At 38.3% G+C, this 23,870-nt stretch overlaps 1 protein-coding gene across 5 annotated transcripts in view; it reads left to right on the forward strand.

Moving 5' to 3' along the window:
• Positions 1 to 23,870, forward strand: part of LIN7A (lin-7 homolog A, crumbs cell polarity complex component) — a 149,001-nt gene that overhangs the window by 85,573 nt on the left and 39,558 nt on the right. For 2 of the 5 annotated variants that reach the window (XM_084794128.1, XM_084794129.1), the window contains exons 2-4: positions 12,225 to 12,296; positions 12,372 to 12,448; positions 14,539 to 14,748. In XM_084794128.1, coding sequence (XP_084650254.1) covers positions 14,632 to 14,748 — 117 coding nt within the window. In that variant the 5' untranslated portion in view covers positions 12,225 to 12,296; positions 12,372 to 12,448; positions 14,539 to 14,631. Of the gene's footprint in view, positions 1 to 12,224; positions 12,297 to 12,371; positions 12,449 to 14,538; positions 14,749 to 16,584; positions 17,845 to 23,870 lie in introns of those variants that run through there. The other 3 variants (XM_084794125.1, XM_084794126.1, XM_084794127.1) reach the window with 2 other exon arrangements.

Genomic DNA, 23,870 nt, shown 5'->3' on the forward strand with positions numbered 1-23,870 from the left:
TTTGTCTTCAGGTACAAGAAGACTCGGTTCTTTCCAGGGTAGCTGATGAAGAATAGGAAATTCCACAACAACTCACTGCAGATAGAACAGCCTTTTCTATCTGAACTTTCATACTCAAATGTCTACTGAAGAAGGTGGCAGAAGAAAGTTTACAATCTTCTGTCAGAACTGTAACCTCTAATGGGTGTCAAGAAGACACAGGATGGGGTGAGTCTTGGAGACTTTGTGGTCCTCCCAGCTAAGAAAGGGTGTTAGCTTCCTCCACAACATCCGCTCTGCAGAAATCATCCCCAAACTTGAAGATGTGGCTCCGGACCTCCAAACAGCATATGCTAATCTACCTCTTTCAAAGGATAAAATATGCATGCTATTTGTGAAGAATAAGCCAATTAGTTCATCCAAATTTAAAGATATTTATAGCTTATTCAGCTGTTGTGGTTTCTGAAGGAATCAGTCCCCGCCAACATTGCTGGGAATGGACCATTCACAAACTTAAATATACCCTGAGGATTTTAAAAAACCCTCTTTCAGGACTGGAAAGCAAATCCCATTAGGACAAAGCAGCCACCAGACAATTCAACTGCAGAATTCTGTTGTTTAAGATGTTGTCCCAGCAATTATTTTGCTAAAGAAAAAGCCCAGAATTAGTATGAACCTAGACCATAAATTGGACAGATTTTGTTTTACAATTTGAATAACATTACTTGATTCTTTCTTTGAATGATACGTTTTCCGAAATAGCCTTATTTCTATATTGAATATTCGTCTAAACCTCTTACAATCTGAAATTCAACAAATTATTAATGGCTAACTGTGACATTGCTTAATATTTCTCATATAATTTAAGGACAGTCAGTAAATCTAGCACTAAATTCAGATAAATGATCTCTTGCAAATTAAGCATAAATAAATTATATAGTGTTTGTTCTTTCTATCTCCAATTTCTTTCACTTAGAATAAAGACCAGAAATACTGTCACATGAATCAAAGATTCATCCCTTTAATGTTGTTAAAGTAGTAATTCACTCTAGCTATACTTCTCTTTATTGATTCCCCCGGTGACAGACATCTGGATCATCCCATCGGGAGTAGAGTTGCTTTTAGGACCATCTGTAGATGAACTAGGCTATTTTTTTTCCTTCTCTTTTTCTTTTCTTTTTTTTTTAAATGCTATTTTTAGTTTGCAAAACTTTACAGGAGACCCAGTATATCAGTATCTATCGATGTTGGAAACGCAAATACTTTTGATTCAGAAATCCATCCAAAGAACTTTTCATAAAAACACAATCTTATTTGCATTGTGGTAAGATAAGAAAACAGAATGTTCTTCGTTAAAGGATTGATCCAATGGATTGTAGCACATCTGTAGTGGAGTGATATGAAGGCTTAAGTGGAAAGAGCTTAATATGTACCAAGATGTCATAATTGCTAAGATTATGCTAAAAGTTAAACAAAAGACAGGTTGTAAAAGAATAGAATAACAAGTGATATTTTAATTCCTAAATGAAATAGATAAGAAGTAAATACCAAAAACTGTTGGCAGCTGTTCTTTCAGGGGAAACCATATTCTGGTTTCTTACTTGTGTAGTTTTATATTTTGCTATTTCTATAGTGTGGGTAAACTACTTTTACTTTTAATGTCACTTTGTAAAAGATTGTTTCTTTGTATCCTCTTCTCCTGGAATATAACTGAGTTGAAAATGAGCATGTGCAATTAAAACAATTAAAAACAAAATTTTGTTTGTTTTGATAGTTTCAGCATAGGACAAAAGCTAGGCTTATAAATTTAAAAGAAAACCGATGTTGAATTTAACTCAATTTCTTGCTGTATGTTTCTCTGAGAGGCTCACATAGACACAGAGGATTGTAAGACAATTAAATAAAGGACTAGCAAATTATATTTTATAACCTACAGTTTTCCTGAGTACCACATGTAGATATTTAGCTGTCTGCTAGCACTTCTCTTAAAGATTGGAAATCAGATGACATTGCCCAAGTTAACCTCATCATCCCACATCCTTCATCATTAACCCGCTGGTTTTTTCTTCACCTTCTCTTCTCTAGAGCCAAACATTGCCATTTCTACTGCTTTATCCTTAATTGCATCACTAACCCTGATAGACTATAATCTCCTTTTTAACCTTAAAGTATTTGTCAGAGAATATTAGCTATGATATATATATATGTATATATATATATAATGTTTATGTCATGACATGAACTAGGAACCTACGGTTTATCTAACATCCTAATTTAATTGGGTATGCAGAGTTTTTATTACCACAGCCAACAGCCTTATTAGCTATAATTTTAATCTAATTAACTGAATTATCACGTTGGTTCTTAGTAACTGAGTTGTTTTTCCTTGGTCCTCATTTGATTAGCTGATATGGCTCATGAAACAATGACATTAGACAGCTAAAGGTTCCAAAGTGGTTGATGTGTTCTCCTGACAAAGTTGTATCTTAAGTGGAACAGATTTTTACAAATCTTACAAACCTTTTCTGGCCTATTTTCAACCGCTGAGCTAAGATTTTTAGTGTCTTGGTGAGATTTCTAGTCATCTAATCCAGTTGATTTTTTAAAAAATGTTTTTTGAGACAGGGTTTCTCTGTGTAGCCTTGGCTGTCCTGGACTCACTTTGTAGACCAGGCTGGCCTCAAACTCGCAGCCATCCACCTGCCTCTGCCTCCCAAATGCTGGGACTACAGGCGTGCTCCAATTGAATTTTTAAACAAACACAAACAACATTTGTAAGTTAAAGTCTTTTTAAATCTCACTCAAAATAAGCAAGCGGAGATAATCCACTCACTTTAAATACCGTTACACTAATTGGAAATGACATGTTCCCAAATTTTGCTCAGGCATTTCCTGTCACAGCAGAGTCTGGCTGTGTGACAAGGACAGGACAGGAATATCTGTCTTGAGGGAATATTCTGTTTGAACTACAAGGAAAGATATTTCTCCCTGGTGGCTTGGCCACCTGCCGTATGGACCCTGAAGAAACCTGCTGTTATTTGTGTTCTCTGTTTCCTCTGTGAAGTTATTAAGTTATCCACACAAATTAATGCATGCTACCTTATAAAAGTTGTATGTTTTAAGTACCCATTGGAATTATAAACCAATTATAAAAAATAAGCAGTGAAATAAAGGTTAATGGCACAGTTTCTTAAAATTAGAATCATTCTTCAGTTTTATAGTTCTACAACTAATTATTTTGCTTTTATATAACAGAATAATTAGTTGTGAAGCCATAAAACTGAACAAAGTATTTTCCATTCCCTTTGGAAAATTAAGTATACTGCCTAGTCATTTTAATTCACTTAAAACAAGTGTTATAAATAACTTCCAGAAATTTCCAAATTGGTAGAGATTTTAAGAAACGTGTTATGTACCTACAGGTCTTGTACATACTTCTGAATTTTCAGATTAAAAGCAAAGGAAAACCGTTTACTGTCAGGCTAGAGAGAATGTTTGTTTGTTTGTTTTTGTAAACACCATCCCAAAGAAGTTTCATATGTCTTCCGTATCATTTATGTGGTAGAACACAAGAAGAAGTTTCTTAACGTGTTCTTCTCAGTAAGCTTTATCTGTAAACAGTAATTCGGGGAGGGGGGAAGCCTTCATTTCTTTGTAACTTAAGTAGGCAAATGATCATATATTTAAGAGCCTCGTTTTGCCACATAGTTTCCTAATCTACTACATCTAAATCCTGGCATTGGAGATCACTTATAATTTAAGACTGCATTTTCCTCTAGTCTAGTAACACCATTTTCACATAAATTCACTTTAAAACGTAAGATTGGACACAAATGATGGGCTGTTTCCATTCAGCTGTAGTCCAGTTAATGCCCTTGAAAGTAAATTCTAAGTGGAATGGACGTCTTTGTAGCAGAGTGCCTGAGTCTCCGAGCTAAGCTTAGGAACACGCATGCGTGCCGTGAGAACTAGGAGCGGGGTTTCAGTGTTTTTCAGATGGTAGTGTAGCTGGGAGTCTAGGAGCGCTCCCATCCTCTTCTGCATCCTGTTCTCGCCCAATGAGCCACGGTGAGAGCACCACAGAAATGAAAGTTCGAGTACCACTTTGTCAGATCTTTAATGTACCTCTTTCTAGAAAGACACAGATTAGAGGGCGTCACTTGGACCCCGACACTTGAGTCAAGCAGCTATTCTCCTCCAGTCTGAATCAAACCTCATTGCCTTAGGCTGATGGTCCACTATAAAAGAAGAGGACATCCTACACCAGCCCCCAAGCAGGAAGCACTTCTCTGAGCCTATCTTGTGGCTGTAACCTTGTTAGAGTCACTACGACCGCCACCTTCCTCTCATAGCAGGTAGGCTAGCAATTAAAGAGGGCGCAAAAGCTCAAGTGTGTAAGGTGGATCAGAAGGCTGCAGTCCCAAGGAATCATGCTTTGCTTCAGTCTTTAAACTAGTGTATTTGCCGGGCGTGGTGGCGCATGCCTTTGATCCTAGCACTTGGGAGGCAGAGGCAAGTGATTCGCTGTGAGTTCGAGGCCAGCATGGTCTACAAAGTGAGTCCAGGACAGCTAAGGCTACACAGAGAAACCCTGTTTCGAAAAACCAAACCAAACCAAACCAAAACAACAACAAAAACAACTCGGTGTATTTGATTTTGTCTTTCATTTTAAGTGACACTATTCTATCGATGCTTTGTCTGTCTCAATAGGTGTTATGTGTCTAGCAACATTAATGAGTTTATAGAAATATTAATGGTATACTCAGGAATTTGATTGCCTTTCACCTTTCTTTGGTGTCATTGGAATCTTGGTGTGTTATTCTGCTGCTTGTGATTTGTAGACAGTGTGCACCACTTAAATATAATAGATACAGGCTCCAGGCAAGAAACTTTATAACTTTACCTTAGTTTATAAGAATCCTAAAACTGTAATATAAAACAATTGATTTCCACAGTTGTAAAAACAATTTATGAAAATGAATATGAAGGATACATTGATAACTGTGGCTTTAAGCAAAACTTAAGGCTGTACCCTTGTGCTTGGATGCAGAAACGAGACAATCAGAAGTTCAAAGTCATGCTTCGCTATATAGAGGGATTGAGACAAAGCTAGGGTACATGAGACCCTGATATATCTGTACACATAACCCTAAATTGAGTTTTTGTGTGTTTTATTTAAGCCACCACTATACATATCAGATCTGTTTAGACTATAACATATATAACATTTCATAAACAGTATGCACATTCATAATAGAACCTTATAGACATTGTCTCTCTGATTCTACCTTACTGAACAGGATTAAACTTAGAGGCATAAATAAGCCAGTGATTCATGCTTTCTATGTTCCCCAGGCTAAGATATATTCTCGGAAAACCTGTAGTGGTTTGATACATTGTGGTGAATAACTCAGGTCTCAGGATTGTGAATGTGGTCTGATTATTCCCCTGGTCAATAAATAGACAAGAATATATGGAGCCAGGTACCATAACAAATACCTTCACGTTATTTAATAATGAGTTGTTAAGTACGAAGAACCGAGAAATCCATTAAAAACTTATGACACTCCTAGTTAAAAGCCTACCATCTACCAAGTAATAGTGCACACTCTAGTGTGCTGAACTTTGGACCACAGCACTGTCCATTTGCTCTTTGATTCTCCTCCACTTCTTCCTGTGATAGCAAATGCACGTCCGTTTCTCCTCCTGCTGCTCATGAGTTAACTGAGCTGTGTGTCATTTTCATGTTTCACAAAGGTGCTGGAAGCTATTCTGATGGATTGTAGTTTAAGTCAATTGCAAACAATGATGCTATTTGGCACTCACATCTCATTTTTATGTGAATATGATGTTTATTTGTCTTGAACAAATAGGTAGGAGTAGATGAACTGATTTCTAGAGTACATGTGGGTTCAGCTTTGTAGAAGACTGGTATCTCCTTTCCTCAAGAGGCTGTGCCATTTTATATTCCCACTAGCAAATGCTTGAAAGTTTCCATTGTTCGATGTTCTTGCCTACATTTTATATTGTTCATATTTTTAAAAACTTCACACTCTTGTGCATTTGCAGGTTGCTATAATTATTATTATGAATTTATTTGCCTCGTGACTATCTTTTTGTATTTTCCACACATGCATACACATCTTCCTTGATGACATGCCTACTCAAATAGTTTAATGATTCTAATATGATGGTTTTGTATTAGCCACCTCAAGAGGTCTTTACAATTTCTGGATAGAAAGGGTTTGTCTAATAAGTTCATTTCTTACAATCATTTTCTCCCAGACAATTTGTCTTTTCATTTCCTTAACAGTACTTTCAAAGAGTTCATTTCTGCTTTAAAAAAAATAACTGTTTTGGTTTGTACTCTATTTCTTGTTCCTTATATTAGCAATTTCTAATTTCTAATACACAAAAGCATAACTCCCAGCATTGGGAGACATAGAAAAAAAAGCAACTAAAGATAGCATGGTTTTACATAAGAGTTTACTTAAAAATATAGCAATTGGGAACTCTTGGTCAAGAGCAGCAAGAAAAAAAAAACATAACTTTGCTGGCTTTACTTAAAAAATATCAATTTTTAATTTTATGTATGGGTGTTTTGCCTATGTATATATCTATGCACCATTGGTGAGCTTAGTGCCTGTGGAAGCCAGAAGAGGACATCAGATCCCCAGGAATGGGGCGCCTGGATAGTTGCAAGCTGCCATGTCGACCCTGGGTACCAAGCCTGGGCCCTCTTGAAAGAAATGTCATGTTGTCCACTACCACTGAGCTATTTCTCCAGTCCTCTAAAAGTACGATTCTCACTATTGCACCAGGCAGAGGAATGAGCAGCTGTGTGCAGTGCCATAGACTCAGGGGCCCTGAGCAGTCACATCTGATGTGTGCACACTCGCATGCCCTTTCTCTGGAAGTGGACAGCTGCAGCTCCAGCTGGATAGACACACACTGGTGAGGGAAATGGGAAAGAACAGTGCTTTCCTAAAGGCAGCTCACTTAGTTCTAACTGAATGATCCCTGAACCCAGCCGAGTTCACGTGGCTGAATAGAACTGTGATGGGGAGATGAAACGCTGAAACTGTTAGCTGAGCAGAGAAATGTCCAAATTACATCAAAATAGAAGACACAATTAAACTATTCTATTGTAATAGAACCAAAAAGTCAAAATGTAGCTTTAAGCGCATTGAGAAAACTCAGCTTGCAGCCAGCTAAGCAGCTACATGTTAAAGCACAGCAGTTTAAAGATTTTGGTTATGCATAGAAGAGTAATAATGAAAATAAAGACTGTCATAAGTAGAGTATAATATGAATAATGGGATACGCCAACAAAGCCAGATACTTTATCTTTTCTTGGCTGCTTGTTTGGTACACGGTGGAAGTTGAGGTTCACAAGTGGTAGCCTGCCAGCGTCTCCTGGAGAGGGGATTTAGCATGAGAAGTTCCCACCCAAGCCTGACAATTTTTCCTTCCTCCGTGTATAGTTGGGAACTTTCAAGATTGAGAGGTACACACTGAACGCTTTCACTGTGCGTTCAGCTTCTGTACAGCTGAGAACTCCAGAGGAAAACTTCACATACTAGAGTCTAAGCCGCTTAGTTTCGCCCTATCTAAATGGCAACTCTATCAGGGTCTTAGCTGATCAACGGAAGTCAAAGTGCAGGTTCTACTTGTATGTAGCGGCTCGCCTCTCACTGATAAAATTCTATACCGAAAAGTCTATTTGCTTTTCAGAAAGAAAAAAGAAAAATGATGTGTAAGATAATCATGAGAAAATTTTAAATAGCGACCAGGCAGTTTAATCCCAGCACTCAGGGAAGCAGAGGCAGGCAACTCTGTGAGTTCGAGGCCAACCTCTTCCACGGAGAGAGTCCAGGACAGCCAGGGCTACACACAGAGGAACCTTGTCTCCAGAAACAACAAACAAAATCCAGAGTTTCAGATAACCACTCTGTGATGAAAATAATGTTCTCTCAGTTTTTGGAAAAATTTTGTCTTTCAACGATTTAGTACAGAGTAGCACAGAATAACTCAGAAAGGAGTGCTAGCTGAGCTCATGATTAAGTGAACTTTCTGAACCAACAGACTGCCATCATGTCATTTGTATCTAGTTGACTTAGCTGTCTAAATCTTCAGCAGCTTAGAAAGAGTTCTAAACTTTCAAAACGTCATGGGATCTGTGAGAGTATTTCAAAGTCAGGGAAGAAGTGGAAGTAGAAGGTGGATCAGCATTGACCCTTCTGGCAATGTTCTCGCTTGCCTGAGAATGAAACCCATCCTGCCCAGTGGGTTGTGCCTACAAACGCCATAGCCCAAATCATCAGACATCTGAGACAGGGACTTCAGAGGGTTTAATAAACCCCACTTCACTTTGGTAATTGTTTTCTCTTTTGCCTTTAAGAACCCTTCCTGTGTAGCTGGCAAAATGAGTGTCTTTCCCTGACAACGTTCCTCAAAACAGACAAATGTATCTATAGATGTCCTTGACATAAAAGATACGCAAGGTCTTTTCCCTTGGGAAATGAGAGGCACAGGAAGTTTATTAGGTGATACAGCCATTGGAAACAGAATGGGTATCTCAACACTTTGGCCTCACTGGATAACTAGACTGTGTTCCTTACTTCATTTTTAAAGACCAAGTACTTAGAATGTCCTATGATTTGTAGAAATAATAAAAAAAAATATTGGATTGATTTCCCTTAGTCTGCTAGCATTATAAAATGATTAAAATGCTATCCCACTCTTGTTTGGAGTGGTGGAGCTTTCAGATACAGAATTGCTGTCTTGTTCATTTTTTTCAGTGACCACAGACGTTGTCAAGAGTCTCCTGGAGGACAAATTTGTCCCCAGTTGAGAAGTACAGATGTCCATAGACTGTTTGTCCTGGGAACATTTTCCATAAAGAATTCAGGGTCAAAAAAGAGCAGTGTCAAAAAACAAAAAACAAAAACAAAAGACAAGACAAAACAAACAAACAAGAGCCAGCAACAATAACAACAGAGCTATTAGCAAACTTTTAGTTATCTAACTACACATGGCAAATAGTTATGTACTTATCTAGTACTCATAAAAGGCTTGAAAGTTACTCACCATTTTAAGGCACATTTTTCAGTTGAGAACATTGAGCCCCAGGGAAATCAAGCACTTTAACTGGCTAACATCAATCAACTGGAAATCTTCACAGCCAGGGTTTGTTTCCAAGCCATCTCCAGAGCCTGGGAAATTATCTAGACAGTTCTGCCCCTTTGGAATGCCAGTTTTTAATTGAAAATTCAAAATTGGATATTAACGATAACTATTTTTATCTGCAATATTTACTAAGTATTTACATTTTCTCACTAACAAAAAACAACCTTTTGTCTTAATCAGTTGATGTCAGTATTTTAATTATTTACTAAGTGATGGCCTTTCTAAACATCTGTGAAAGCAAGCAAAGACATCACTTTTTGGGGGAAATCTAATCAACGTGAGCCCCCAGCACATTCACAAGGGTGGGGAACTGAAAAGGGAGAGATAGAACCCTGTACGAGGCAGGTGGAAAACATTTAACAAAGGAAATGAATCTAGAATTAGGCCTTTGAACATCCAGTTAAACTTTGGTTAAATAAATGCTTGCCAGTCAGAGAAAAAGTATTTTAGTCAGAGTTCCAAGGATGTTCAACGATCTGGACAAGTGGATGGGTTTGCTTTGTTTTTTTTTTTTTTTAATTAATTTATTCAGATTACAACTCAATTGTTATCCCATTACTTGTATCCTCCCATTCCTCCCTCCCTCCCGCTTTCACCCTATTTCCCTCCCCTAGGTCTAAGACCAAGGGGGACCTCCTCTCCCACTGTATGGTCATAGGCTATCAAGTTTCATTTTGGTAGCCTGCTTATCCTTTCCCTGAGTGCCATCAGGCCTCCCCACCAAGGGGAGTTGGCCAAATATAGAGCACCAGAGTTCATGTCACAGTCATCCCCACTCTCCACATAACCGTGGAGAAGGTCTTGTCCATTGAGTAGATCAGAGTAGGGGTTCGGTGTTTGCTACTTGTATTTGCACTAACCAATGGGTTTGCTTTGTTTAGAGAGGTGCAAGGGCCAAGACTATAGAAGAGGCTATAACGAAAACCAGGCTGGGTTCTGCACAGTGATCTGTGGCCTGGCTTTGTCACTCAAAGGTAGTAGGTATCCAAAATCACACTAGACAAAGTGGGCACTTGACCAGGCAGTTGGAGTGAAGGGTGTTGGTGATGGTGAGACTATGCAGGTGAACAAGGGGTGTTCAGCAAGAGATAATGAGTTGAGGTGGACAAAAGGCTCAGAGGAGAGAGTGGATTAACAAGAGAAGCAAGGCAAGGGGTAGGAGAGTGCTTCTCTTAGTGAGCTATGAGAAATAATAAGTAGAATATATTGTGGAAGAACTGAGGAAGCATAATAATGTACTTTCAGGGATAATGGTTTGGCAGCCATTTTGGAACCTGAAGAATATGGAATAACACACCTCTGGATCTTTTCATGCCATCCAGATTTCCCACAGAAGCTGAACACCTGAATTAATTAGTCAAGGTTTAAGGCCACAAGACAGATTCTAAGTTGCATTACTATGACTCTAAGCTAAACCATTGCAACAGTTCACCTCTGGAAACCCCAGCTGGTTACTGGCTAAGCTGAGCCTTGGTAGAGGCTCAACCCAATGTATTTGAGAAATAGGAGCCACTTAAACGTGTTGAGAGGCATTGATCCCAAATCTTAGTAAATGGTTGCAGAGTGGTGGATTAATCTAATTTTGTGCACTTTTAAAATAACCCTTGAATCATGCATCTAAAATAGGAATAATTATAAAGAAGAAATACTCCTTTGGCCTTTTGTGGCCTGTTTTTTTCTACTTCATTCTTTCAGGAAATTATTAATGGTTCATTCTTCTCTAGAAATTAAAATTCTCCAGCCCAATTCCAAATGGATTTTTTAATCTCTATGCACTAAGTGATAGATTTTATAACTTCATTATTTAAATTCAAAATAAGCATTACCGTCTAACATTTTGAAAGGTTTATTTTCTTTTGGCCAAGTGTCTTCTTCAAACTACCCCATTAAGAGTCACTTCCCATGTCGGCCACAGTGATGCCTGCCTCTAATCCTAGCACTCAGGGAGGCAGAAGCAGGTAGACCTCTGTTAGTTCAAAGCAGGCCTGGTCTACAAAGCGAGTCCGGGACAGGTAAGACTGCATAGAGAAACTCTGTCTCAGGAAAAAAAAAAAAAAAAAAAGCAAAACAAAACAAAAAGTCACTTCCCATACTTCAGATTTTATAAGAAGAAGCATTTTTTTCAATCACTTACATAAAAAATTTTGTGATCTCCTCACTAGACTTTTAGAGGGAACAGTTTTAATTTACTATGCTTTAACAATTTATTCTACCGTTGTGTCTAAAACACTAATTAGTTGTGTTATCTGCTATTTAAGGAGTGTCATTAGGAGCTAGGTCCCTTGAGGTTTTATTTCAAATAGAAAGAAGGAAGGAATGAATAAAAGAAAGAAAGAGAGAGAGGAGAGAGAGAGAGAGAGAGAGAGAGAGAGAGAGAGAGAGAGAGAGAGAGAGAGAACTTACTTAGTAAACACTACTTACCCATTTTCCAGATCGCCAAAAAGACAGAAAGTATTGTGAAACACAGCCTCATAACTCCTTTAGGTGCAAATGGAGAAAACCATACCTGATTTAAATGACCTCCGGGTTTATCTCATCCTTTCTGTTTCATCTCAATTTTATCATGTACCACTGTATTACAAAAGCTGATACATTACCCAACATGTTGAAATTCAAGCCAAAGTAAGACTACTGTTATTTTTAGCTTGGTGGACTATCGATTATTTATAAATTTTTTGGCAAATTCAAGAGGTAACTATCCATGTAACTTAATAACTTATTTTTACAGGTAGAAATCCATCCATCCATACATACATACATACAAAAATATTTAAAATAGGGCTGTTGTAGTTCATAAATATAGGAAGATTAGAAACTTCTGAATAAATGCATTTGCCTTTACTGACCTAACACACACACACACACACACACACACACACACACACACACACACACACACACTAGGGCCTATATTTGGTTCAAATCAAGATAACTGATTCAACCTGTTGTAATAGAGAGCATCCGTCCTACAATGACAGTTTGTCCTCCTATCTATAATGCAAGAATTGATATTCTTAATATGTTCTTACACACTCTTTTTTTACATGACATTTTAGGTGTATCAATACATGCATGAAACGATTACTGTTAATGGCTGCCCTGAATTCCGTGCGAGGGCCACAGCAAAGGTAAGATTTGAATAACTTTAAAAGTACACTTGACCCCAGTGATGTAGTAATTGACTGTGCGCGTGTGTGTTTCAGGTATTCTCGTGTGTACACTGTAAGAGAATTTAGACCTCAGTGGCAGCCCAGAGTCTAGAACCAGTACTACTTACCAGGTAAAAATCCTAATGGAAAAATTGACCTTTTCTGCTGCTTCTGTAGCTTAAGGAAGGAGAATGATTTCATTAAAGTCACTAAATATCCATTTGGCACAAGCAAATCTGCTGCTTCACTGTATCAAGTTCTACCTGGCTTCCGGTACATCCTGCGGATGCAAAAGAAGCCGTATCCTATATAGAGCATGAGACCTCATTTGCACAGGCAGAAAGCCCTGATGTAAGCTAGGCATGGAAAGGCTTCACCTGGCACCTCTGAGCCAGCATTCTTCGTATTCGGCCGGGTACTGTGTAACTTCCTGAAAGTGGCGATGACCTAAAGGAAGGCCTGGCACCTCTGTGGCACTGAACACTTTTGTTCTTTAAAGGATCAAACCCAGAGATAACAGAGGTCCAGCTGAAAAGGATACAGAAAAAGGATCTTGAAATTGTCTGGAAGATGGATCAGTAGGAAGCAGTAGTGGTAATCTAAGGTCACCCAGGCAGCTCGTGGTTCACACATACAGAAATGTCTTAACAGAATGCGACTTCCTTTGCAAGGGGCTCGTAACTTTCTATGAATGCCAAGAAGTGAGAACTGAGGTTAATCAGAATCGTTTCATTCAATTCCTTTGTGTTTTATCATCTATTCTTTGATTTCTCCCCTGATACTTTCAGCTTTTATTCCGTAACTAAATACTGTGGATTTGTAAGGTTCTCCCCTCCCCCCCCCCCTTTTTTTTTTGTTCTTTCCTAACCCGGGCAAATAGAGGCTATGATTACCATTACATCATGCTTTGCTTGTCCTGAAGTGGAACACACTCAGAAAACTGATCCTGACGTGGTTTAATTGAGGGGAAAGTGAGTTGTGTAGTATTTTCCCGTTCTCATTTCTTACTCATGGAGAAGAGCAGGAGATCAACTCAATGTTGCAACAGCACAATATTTTCTTTTCTGGTTGTTTCTGGGCTGTCTGCATTGCATCCATGTCAGCAATTAAAACCCCTGCATGCCAACAGGGTCTGCATGAGCAAATGCATGTAGCTAAAACCAAGCCATTATTTTCCATGTCGTTCACTTATCTTCTCATTAAATGCAGGTGGTAGCAAAATGCTAAATTGATGTGATAATGCGGTGTGTGGACAAAGAATGTACAGTAGTTGGAAATCAATACTTTGACAGTGTTGAGAGTAAATCACTTTATACTGAGCATCTAATCAGCTGTGGTTAAGGCAAGCTAATGGAAGTGGGATACAAGCAGCAGGCAGAGAATCTTTGCTTGATTGAAACTGCTATTTTTTTCCTATTGGGTGGGAACTGATGGTAAGTTGATCTCTTGAACTGAAAGAAACTAATACGTTAATTTAAAATGGAAACTATGACCATAGTAAGTAAAATTTTGTCTACATAAGTACAGTGCCCCAAGCTGTTCATTTTTGCCTATGAACAGGTGGTACCATGGTACTACCTGAAATGTTGGTGTATAATTAAGAAAGATATAATCAGTGACCTAATGAGATACTATTCATAGTAGTACAAAGTATGGATATGAGTAACAATAATATCTTTTAATCTAGTACTTCATTTTAATTTTTATTTTCTGTAAGGCATCCCAAAATTTTAAAACTAAGAAATTTTATTTTTCTTTACTAAACCAGTGTTCAGCAATAGCAAGATTACATGCATTTTCATGAACCCACATATATGTAATCATTCGCATACAGAAGTGCTTATCAGCTTGCTGAAAAAATATTTATGAAAATGTATGTGCAGGCAACAACTTAGACTGTGTACCATAGGAAAAGCACGGTACAGTCTGCCCGTGAAGTGTTCATGATTGACATGCTTTCAATAATTATACTAGGTAATATGTGTATAAATATTTGGAGTCTTGGATCAAGATTTCCATGTAGCTAATGAAATGCTGAAAGATTTTAACATTGGTTTTGACTTTGGCTTTATATTTCATAGTAGATAATCCTTACAAATGTAGAAATAGCTAGGGGGAGCTTCTTCCTTCTACAGGAGAATGCTAGAGAGATGTCTGAGAAGTTTCTCCCTTAGTCTTATCTGCCTTGGTTTTATTACCAAAAGACCATCTTTTCTTTCAGGCAACAGTGGCGGCTTTTGCAGCCAGTGAAGGTCACTCCCACCCTCGGGTAGTCGAACTGCCAAAGACTGATGAAGGCCTGGGTTTTAATGTCATGGGAGGAAAGGAACAAAATTCTCCAATTTATATTTCCCGCATCATCCCCGGAGGGGTGGCTGAAAGACACGGAGGCCTCAAAAGAGGAGACCAGCTGCTATCAGTGAATGGAGTGGTACGTTCATAAAATACTCACAGATTTTTCCTCCCTAATTACTTTCCCTCCTTCCTCCAATTATTGTAACCAATGTTGAAATTATAGTACAGATAGAAATTTTATATCCATATCCAACCAGTTTCCTGAACTTGGAGGGGTATAAACCTATAAAGGCAGTAATTTTATATTTTTATGGCTCATTTCATCTTGCACAAGTATGATAAATATCAACAGTTGAAAAATCATGTCAGAACTTATCACATACAATTTCCCCGTCAGAATGCTGTGATTAAACTAGTGTTCAGAAGAATATAATTTTAATGTCATTTTCATCCCAGATTTCTATAAGCACTTGAGTTTGAGCTTCTGTTTTAGTAAGTTACTAAGTCAGTTAGTTGGCTGGTTGGTTAGCTAGTTAGTTTGCTCATTTGTTTCAGTGTTAAGCACTGAACCTAGAACCATGTGTGTGCTAGGCAAGTACTACAGCACAAAGACAGACCCCGTGCCAAGACATAGCTTCCTGTGAAGAAAATTTACTATTTCTCCTTAGCTTCTACTTGTATCAGACATAACCAATCTAAGATGACAAATTTCAGAAATATGAACAGGATTTTATCAAAATATACTTACCCCTTGACCTAAAAAAAATTATTATTATAACAAGATTTAATATGTAAACTAGATTTGGTTTCTTTGAAGCCATATTGATTTATGCTCAAAACACCATATCTAATATATATTTGAAATGAGATAGTTGGTTGGTTGCATTTGTTTATAATTTTTTAATTAAAACTTATAGTACAAAATAGGGGTTTTATATTAACAGAACTATTCACTGATCTCTGCTGTTCTTAATGAACATCAAACCTAGACATCCATGAATACTTTATGTGATCATTCCAATCCCCGGATGATCGATGCCTCTACTTCCTCAAGGAGGTAATGCTTTGAGATAAGCATTTTACTGACCTTTCAATAATTACCACTTTGCAAGGCTCATATCAAATGATAATTGTAGAGCCCAACTTTTTAGTAGAAGACTCCGAGCAGGGTCAAACATTATGATACACAGGTTGTTAATTTATGGTTTCTCTGAGTATACTTTGCACATCTAAAAAAGAAAAGTATAGGTTTAAAAATATGAAGAACGTTAGCAAAAAAAATCCACTCATATATATGCATAGTCACTGTAGTTGGACAAAGGAACCATAACCATCTATGCCATCCGTCATCAATCTAATAGGCAAATTGACTTTGAACTATCTATCAAGGGAGCAAACAGCCTCTGCTTAACACACACACACCTACAAGGAGCACAGCTCTAAGTATTTTACAATCAGGCATCCATTCTGACAGTGACCTCATGATGATCGTGGGAGCACCGCAACAATGAAATCAAACAGACCTGTTTTATTTTTTTTCAATAATTGATTTTATTTATTCACTTTACATCTTGGTGGAAGCCCCATCTCTCTTCACCCCCCAGGCTCACGCTCTCTCCCATCCTCTTTCCCCTTGCCTATTCCTCAGAAAAGGGGAACTGCCACTTCCCATCCACCCCAGCTCATCATGCCCAGGACTGAGCATGTCTTTCCTCCCCTGTGACCTGGCAAAGCAGTCCTGCCAGGAAGAAGTGATCAAAAAGCTGGCAAGAGAGTCCATGTGAGAGACAGCTCCTGCTCCCCTTACTAGAGGACCCACATGAAGCCTGAGCTGCCCATTGCCTACGTCTTTGTAGGAGGCCTAGGTCCAGTCCATGCATGGTCCTTGGTTGGTGCTTCAGTCTCACAGGCCCCTTTGGGCCCTGGTTAATTGGCTCTGTTAGACTTCTTGTGAATCTCCTGTCACCTACAGGTCCTTTTCTCATTCTACAAGACTTCGACAAGACTCCCTATGCTCTTCCCACTGTTTGACTGTGAGTCTCAGCAACCGTTTTAAGATGCTGCTGCGTGGAGCCTCCCAGAGGGCAACTGAAAGCATAGCAGACTATCCTTAATAGTATCAGGTGTTGGTTCTTTCCCATGGGGTGGGTCTTGAATTGGGCCAGGCATTGGTTGAACATTCCCTCAATCTCTGCTCTATATGTTCTATCTTTATCCCTGCACATCTTGTAGGCAGAGTGAATTTTGCACTGATATTGTTGTGGGTGGGTTGGTGTCCCCTCTCTTGTCTAGTTAGAGGTTGTCCTCTTCAGTCTCTTTAGCCTCTGGTACTAAGAGTTTCTGTTAGAGTCCCTCTCATATCCTCTCATGAGCCTACTCTTACTTAGGTCACCGAGACGTCCATGCCCACAGTTCCTCTCTTCTCAACAGGCCTTCTGTCCTCCTGCCCCTGCTCTCTCCAGGTCTGATATTCCCCATCATATCTCTCTGTGCTCCATCTCCTACCTTGTTCCTCTCATTAACCAAAATATCTGTCTATTCTATTTCACCTTCTGAGTGAGGTTTAAGCATTTTCCATTGGATCTTCCATGTTGCTTATCTTCTTTGAGTCTGTGCCTTGTAGTATGTTTATTCTGTACTATATGGCTGAAAATCCACTTATAAGTGACTACATACTGTGTGTGTCTTTCTGGGTCTAGGTTACCTCACTCATGATGATCTTTTCCAGTTCCACCAGTTTGTTTGCAAATTTCATTATTTCTTTGTCTTTAATATCTGAGTCAATTCCATTGTATAAATGTACCACAGTTTATCCAATCTTCAGTTGAGGAACATCTAGGTTGTTTCCAGATTCTGGCAGTTACAAATAAAGCTTCTATGAACATAGTTGAGCAAGTGTCCTTGTTGTATGGTGGAGTATCTTTGGGGTATATACCCAGGAGTGGTATAGCTCCCAGAAATAAAACCACATACCTACAGACACTTAATTTTTGACAAAGGAGCCAAAACCATCAATGGAAAAAAGACAAGAGCTTCTGTAAATAGTGCTGGTCTAACTGGATGTCTACATGTAGAAAAATGCAAGTAGATCCATATTTATCACCCTGCACAAAACTCAAGTCCAAGTGGATCAAAGAACTGAACACAATACCACTAAATCTATTAGGGAGGAGCCTTGAACTCATTGGCACAGGAGAATAGGAGACAGAACACCAACAGCTCAGGCTCTAAGGCCAACAATTAATAAATGGGACCTCAGGAAACTGAAAAGCTTCTGTAAAACAAAGGACACTTTCAATAGAATGAAATGACGGTCTCCAGATTGGAAAAGGGCTAATATCCAAAACATTAAACACAAACAAACAAAATAACCCAACTTAAAAAAAATGGGGTACAGAGCTAAACAGAGAATTCTCAACAGAGGAATCTTAAATAGCTGAGAAGCACTTAAATGCTCAACATCTTTAGTCATCAAGTAGGTGCAAATCAAAACGACTCTGAGATTCCATCTTACACACATCAGAATGGCTAAGGTCAAAAACTCAAGTGACAGCACATGCTGGCAAGGATATGCAGAGAGAGGAGCACTCCTTTATTGCTGATTGGAATGAAAACTTGCACAACCATTTTGGAAATCAATCCAGCGCTTTCTCAGAAAATTGAGAGTAGGGCTATCTCAAGACCCAGCTAACCAGATCAGGTTTTACTACTCAGTGTCCATATTGCTACAGACTAATTGTGCCTAATTGAGAGCCTCACCATCTAAAAGGCAGGCAAGCACAAGAGTTACTAGTTATAAGGGCACTGATGAAAATGAGTGAGGTAACATGTCTACCAGGAATCAACCTCTGATCATTTGGTCATATGCACCTTTGATAAGTAATTGTGACCACTAAAGACAGTTGAGGTTTTTAAAGTGCCAGGAATATTGCTTTTATTGATTTGGTGAAAAGTAGACCTTAATATAAACAAATTAGCAGATATTTATTAAGAAAAAAGGAGCAATCACCTCTATTCTGTGAAGCAAGTGAGGTTCCACTCCTCTGTCCATGTGCATATTCTAATCATAAACTTGAAAGAAAGATCCACTTGAGTCAGATGGAAATATTCCAGGGTTAATTTTTTTCTCCTTATATTCAGCCTCAGAAAACCAAAAACGTTATTATGCATACAGTTTAACTTTTATCCTACGTTCACATTCTTACTAACTCCATGTACAAGGTTTTTACACCCTATTCGTGTTTCCAAAGACTCTAAATTTCACAATTATCTAAAAGCTACCATTTACTAGCAATTTCCATTTTAAAATATAATATGTTAGTTATCAAGGCACTAATTTCAACAAAGTCAATTTCTGGCATAGTTGGCTAAAGAGAAAACACAGTCATTTGTTTATTGCCATCAGTGCATCAAATGCTTGTTCTTGTCATGGCTACAGTGTTTCTTCAGACTTAGCCTAGATTACTGTGCTGACCCCCACATGGTTTAGTAAGCTCCCTGAGTGACAATTTAAAATATTTCACCTCCATATAGCAACCAGTAACAATTACTTATTTTAAAGTGTTTAAAGAGTGTATAAGATCATATATACACATATATCTATGGAACAACAACTAATGAGAAAAACAGGTGATGTGAATTTGAAAGAGAGCAAAGAGAATTATAGAGAAGGTTTGAGAGAGAGAACATGGAAGGACGGAAAGATTAATCTAAAGTATATAAAAGAAATATGTATTTTTAAGTAATTTTTTTAAAAAGCTGTATCCGTTTTATTGTGTGCTGATCTCAAGATATTTTTCTTTATTTCTCAATGTATATTTTATTTATTATAATTAATTCACATTACATCCTGATTGTTATCCCGTCCCTCTTATCGTCCCATTCCCATCCTCCTTCCCTCCCAACTCTGCCTATTCCCCTCTGCTAGACCTCTGGTAGGTGGGGTCTTCTACCCCAACTGTCTGTCAACAGCCTATTAAGTCTCGTCAGGATAGCCTGGCTCCCCTTCCTCTGTGTGCCCATTAGGCTATCGTCCCAAGAGGCAGTAACCAAATTGTGGGCACCAGAGTGCATGTCAGAGGTTCAGCAACAGTCTCTCCCCTCCCCAACATGGAGAACTGGCAGTCCATCTGTTATATCTAAACAGGAGGTCTTGGTTCTCTGCATGCATATTGTCCCTGCTTGGTGCATCAATTTGTGCAGCCCCCCTGCGTCCAGATCTCAAGGCCTTGATGGTTCCCCTGTGGAGCTCCTGCTCCCTCCTGGACCTTCCATCACTAATTCTTCCCTACACAATGAAATACTATTCAGCTGTTAAAAACAAGGACATCTTGAAATTTGCCAGAAAATGGATGGAACTACAAATCATTGTCCTAAGTGAGGTAACCCAGACCCAGAAAGACACACATGGTATATATTCACTTATAAGTGGATATTAGCCCAACATAGATGTCTTTAGAAAGACTCTACCCAGAAGAGGATCAGGACAGATAAGGGAATAGAAGGTGGCCTCTGGATGCAGTGCTGAGAGTTGTAGGGAAGGCATTTTTCCTACGATGAGAAACTACAGGGCTCACTGCCCTGCTCCTAGTTGCAAAAATAGTAGTTAATGTGATTCGAGAAACCTGAGCTTTTCTCCCTGGGTCCAGAGGTCATTTCAGTAGAAATAATTTCACACAGACCATGGTATTTAGTAAAAATAAAATATATTATAGTAAAATGGGGTTAAGGGCCCTGTAATTGAAAGACAAAAAAAAAAGTGATTGATTGTTATGCCTGCTTTGAAACAAGGGACAACTTTGGAAGATTCATGGGGAAGATTTTCAGAACATACTATTTTAAGTTGAGACTTTTAGAAAGACAGATGTGAGTTGAAGGGGTGAAGCAAACCTTCCCTTAAAAAAGCATTGAGAACAATTACTTACTGAGCTAGTTAAAAATCAAATTATCTAATGGACCGAAGAATCTTAATGTTTCTAACAACATCATCCTTTTTTGTTATTTTTATATCTTGGTTACATTTAGAAAGGAAATGTCATATCTTGAAATTTTTATCATTTCATTAACATATAGCTGGTGACATAAGATGCAAGATAATAAATGGAGAAAGAGGAATCAATAAGTAGAAATAAAGAAAGGATGCAGCAATTGGGCAATTGGGTTTTTTCTTCTTCTTCTTCCTCTTATAAGTCAAAACAGAAGCAAAGTCATAACGGCTCAACTCTCACTGAAGGAATTTTTTTTTCTTTATCATTTCTGGCTAGAAAAGAAATTTCCCATGGGATTCTTATAAATGAGACATTAAATCATTTAATATAGCTTCATTGAAAGTACAGAGTCCTTTTGTGTGTGGCTACTTCTTGTGTCAAGCCTTAGCAAAAACTAACAGCTGAATTAAAAGTTAACATTAATAGGAGGTCAAAATGTTACAGTTAGAATCTATAGCTCTGTAATGATCCACTTCTCACCATTTTATGTGCAAGTGTTCCCTCAAGGACTATTTCTAAAGATTACAGCCAGTTTGGCCCCAGCAGGGACAATAAATATATATAGTGGTAAAGTCAAGATTTAAAAAAAAAATCTCAAAAAAATGGCATAATAGGCTTCACTTCATAAAGCTCTTCATGAAATACTGCCCAGATTCCAGAAACCAGGTATATACAGAATCAGGGAGGCGTGGCTAAATATCTAAGCTTGAATAATCAGATATATTAACTGATTTTAAAAGCAATGTAACATAGATTGGGATGAAATGAAAAAGGGAAAACCAAAACCGTGTTAGTATCTTTGTGGGGACATTGATTCAAATACCTTTGACAGACTCAAAAACTGTGCTCCACCTCTTGAGTCTGGCATGTTGTGGTCAGCCCACACATTACAGTTGCCTGATCTAGCAAGCACAGCCGTAGCTTGGCCTGCTTCCCTAAAGTGCACATCACTGAAGGATTTAAGTCATTCGGTGCAGAGAAGAGAACACTCTGGAGAAGGAAGACATCTCCAGGTGACCTCCATTGTGCCAAACAACAGAAGCAAGACCAGTGATTGAAGGTCTCAGGGGAAGCACAGTCCAGCTTTTATACTAAGAACTTTGTATACTTGTAAAGCTATCTAAACAGAAGTAGACTCACCCATAAAGAGTATATGCCCATCGTCTGAACTTTTCACCAGAGATTAGAAGACCATCTGCCATTCGATATTTCAAAATGCAGGTGCTGTGTACATAGTTGTATCAGGCTCAAAGGTCCCTGTCAACTCCGTGAGTCTGATTTTATAGCTTCAAGTGAAATTTTTGGGGAGCTCCACAGTATACACCAGTACTGCAACACTGCCACCCTATATTCTGAGGCTGAAAAGTAGGTACAACCTATTGTCTATGGATCCTGGTCTTGAGGCATTGTCTTTAAATGAGACAATCAAAAGTTTGTGTCAACGTACTTCATTATGTTTAGAACCTTATGGTATTTATGCATGTTTACATATTGGTTTTCCATTGGCTGCTCAACACACACACACACACACACACACACACACACACACACACACACACACACAATTATACTCAGACAAAATCAGTGACCCTCAATAAACACAAGAGGTGAATTCCAATCTTTATTGTGATGCTAATTGACTACCAGGTAAAATGTGCGGTTGCTTGAAAATCAGTGCCTCAAAGATTATAGAGAGTTTTGCATGACTATTCAGGCAGCAAACTGTCTCCATCATCTTCTCATTTGGAAAGCTACTCACCTGCACTCCCAGCAAACTCAGGTAATCAAGTTTATTCCTTCTCAAGTCTCTGAAGGAGTTGAAGACCAGGTAGCTTAGTTTTACAGTGAAGCTTAGTTGTTTAGGGGTTAAGATGTTTTTAGGTCTAGATAGGTGATCTAAGTTGATAATGACAATATGTGATGGAGATTGATTTACATTCAGAATTTTAGATGCACCAAGATAGGAAAGATTTTTTTTAAGACTGTTAAATACAAATAGTGAAAACACTAAGAATGTAACATTTATATAATTCCTGGTTGCATCATGGTTCTTCTTGCTATAGGTAGTTTATTATATATACATGTAATAATATAAATGTATATGTAAAAATGTTTAATTAAAAAGAAAAGAAAGAAAATCAATCACACTTAAATCTGAATGAGTTCTGTTGCTACATCAATGCCAATTCCCTAGGGTTTATGTTATTTTTATAGTCTTATAAGAGGTTAATATGGAGCAAAGCTTGATCAATGGTAAGGAGAGGTCCCTGAATATTTTCTCACCTTTATATAAAGAAATATATATAATTATTTCATAGTATTGTTTTAAAGGAGAAACTCCCAAACAGTCACCCCCAAATACAATAGCATAGTAGTACTGTTGAGACAAGAGGAAAATAGGAACAAGGCACCAAAGGACAGAAATAAAGGGAAAACAGAAGCTGGAGAACTTTAGTCTTACACCCTGCAGAGAAATCTCACATCCAAACATTGCCTCAGAGCCCTCCTGGCAGGACAATCACAATTACATTTGCCTCACAGTGTAGTTAGACCTAAATCAAGTTGTTGGTACAGTGTTTGGCCACCGCTAATTACTCTTTAAAGCGTGACAGATGAATGAATAAAGATGTGGGAAAGGAAGAGAATAAACGGTTGTCTTGGTACCTGGCCTTTGTCCCATTTTATAAATGCGCATGCCAAGTTAAGGGTGAGATTCTCCGCCTGAATTAGCTGCGCAGAGTGCTGTCAGCTGTGCAGCGAGGATTAATCAGGAATTTGGGCTGTGGCTGGGGTTGTAGCTCAGTGCTAAAGAGTTTGCCTAGCATATAAAAGGCCCTGAGTTTTGGTACCCAGCCCAAAAAAAAAGGAAGGATGAAAGGAAAGAAGGAAAGAAGGAAGGAGGAAAAGAAAAAAGGAAGGAAGGAAGGAAAGAAGGGAGGGAGGAGGGAAAGAAGGAAGGAAGGAAGAAAATTAGAACAATAAATGTGAGCCTGTGTTAAATTATAGCTTCCCAGTGGAAAAACTAGAATTTGAAGCTTATGCCTCTGTTCTTAGAGTGAAATCTACAAAATAACCAGAGGGCCTTTTAATAACCATGAAATATACCAACCACAAGATATTTCTGCAAGTTTAAGTCTTACAATTGAACACATTCACCATGCACAGCAATGGTTTTTCTCCATTGCCTCATGTCCAGTCCAAGAACAGGCTCCGTGCATAGTTGAATGATGCTCCACAAATATTTTTGGACGCTAGACACCACATAAAAATT

Source organism: Acomys minous, assembly GCF_964271855.1.
Source record: "Acomys minous genome assembly, chromosome: 9".
Classification (NCBI taxonomy): domain Eukaryota; kingdom Metazoa; phylum Chordata; class Mammalia; order Rodentia; family Muridae; genus Acomys; species Acomys minous.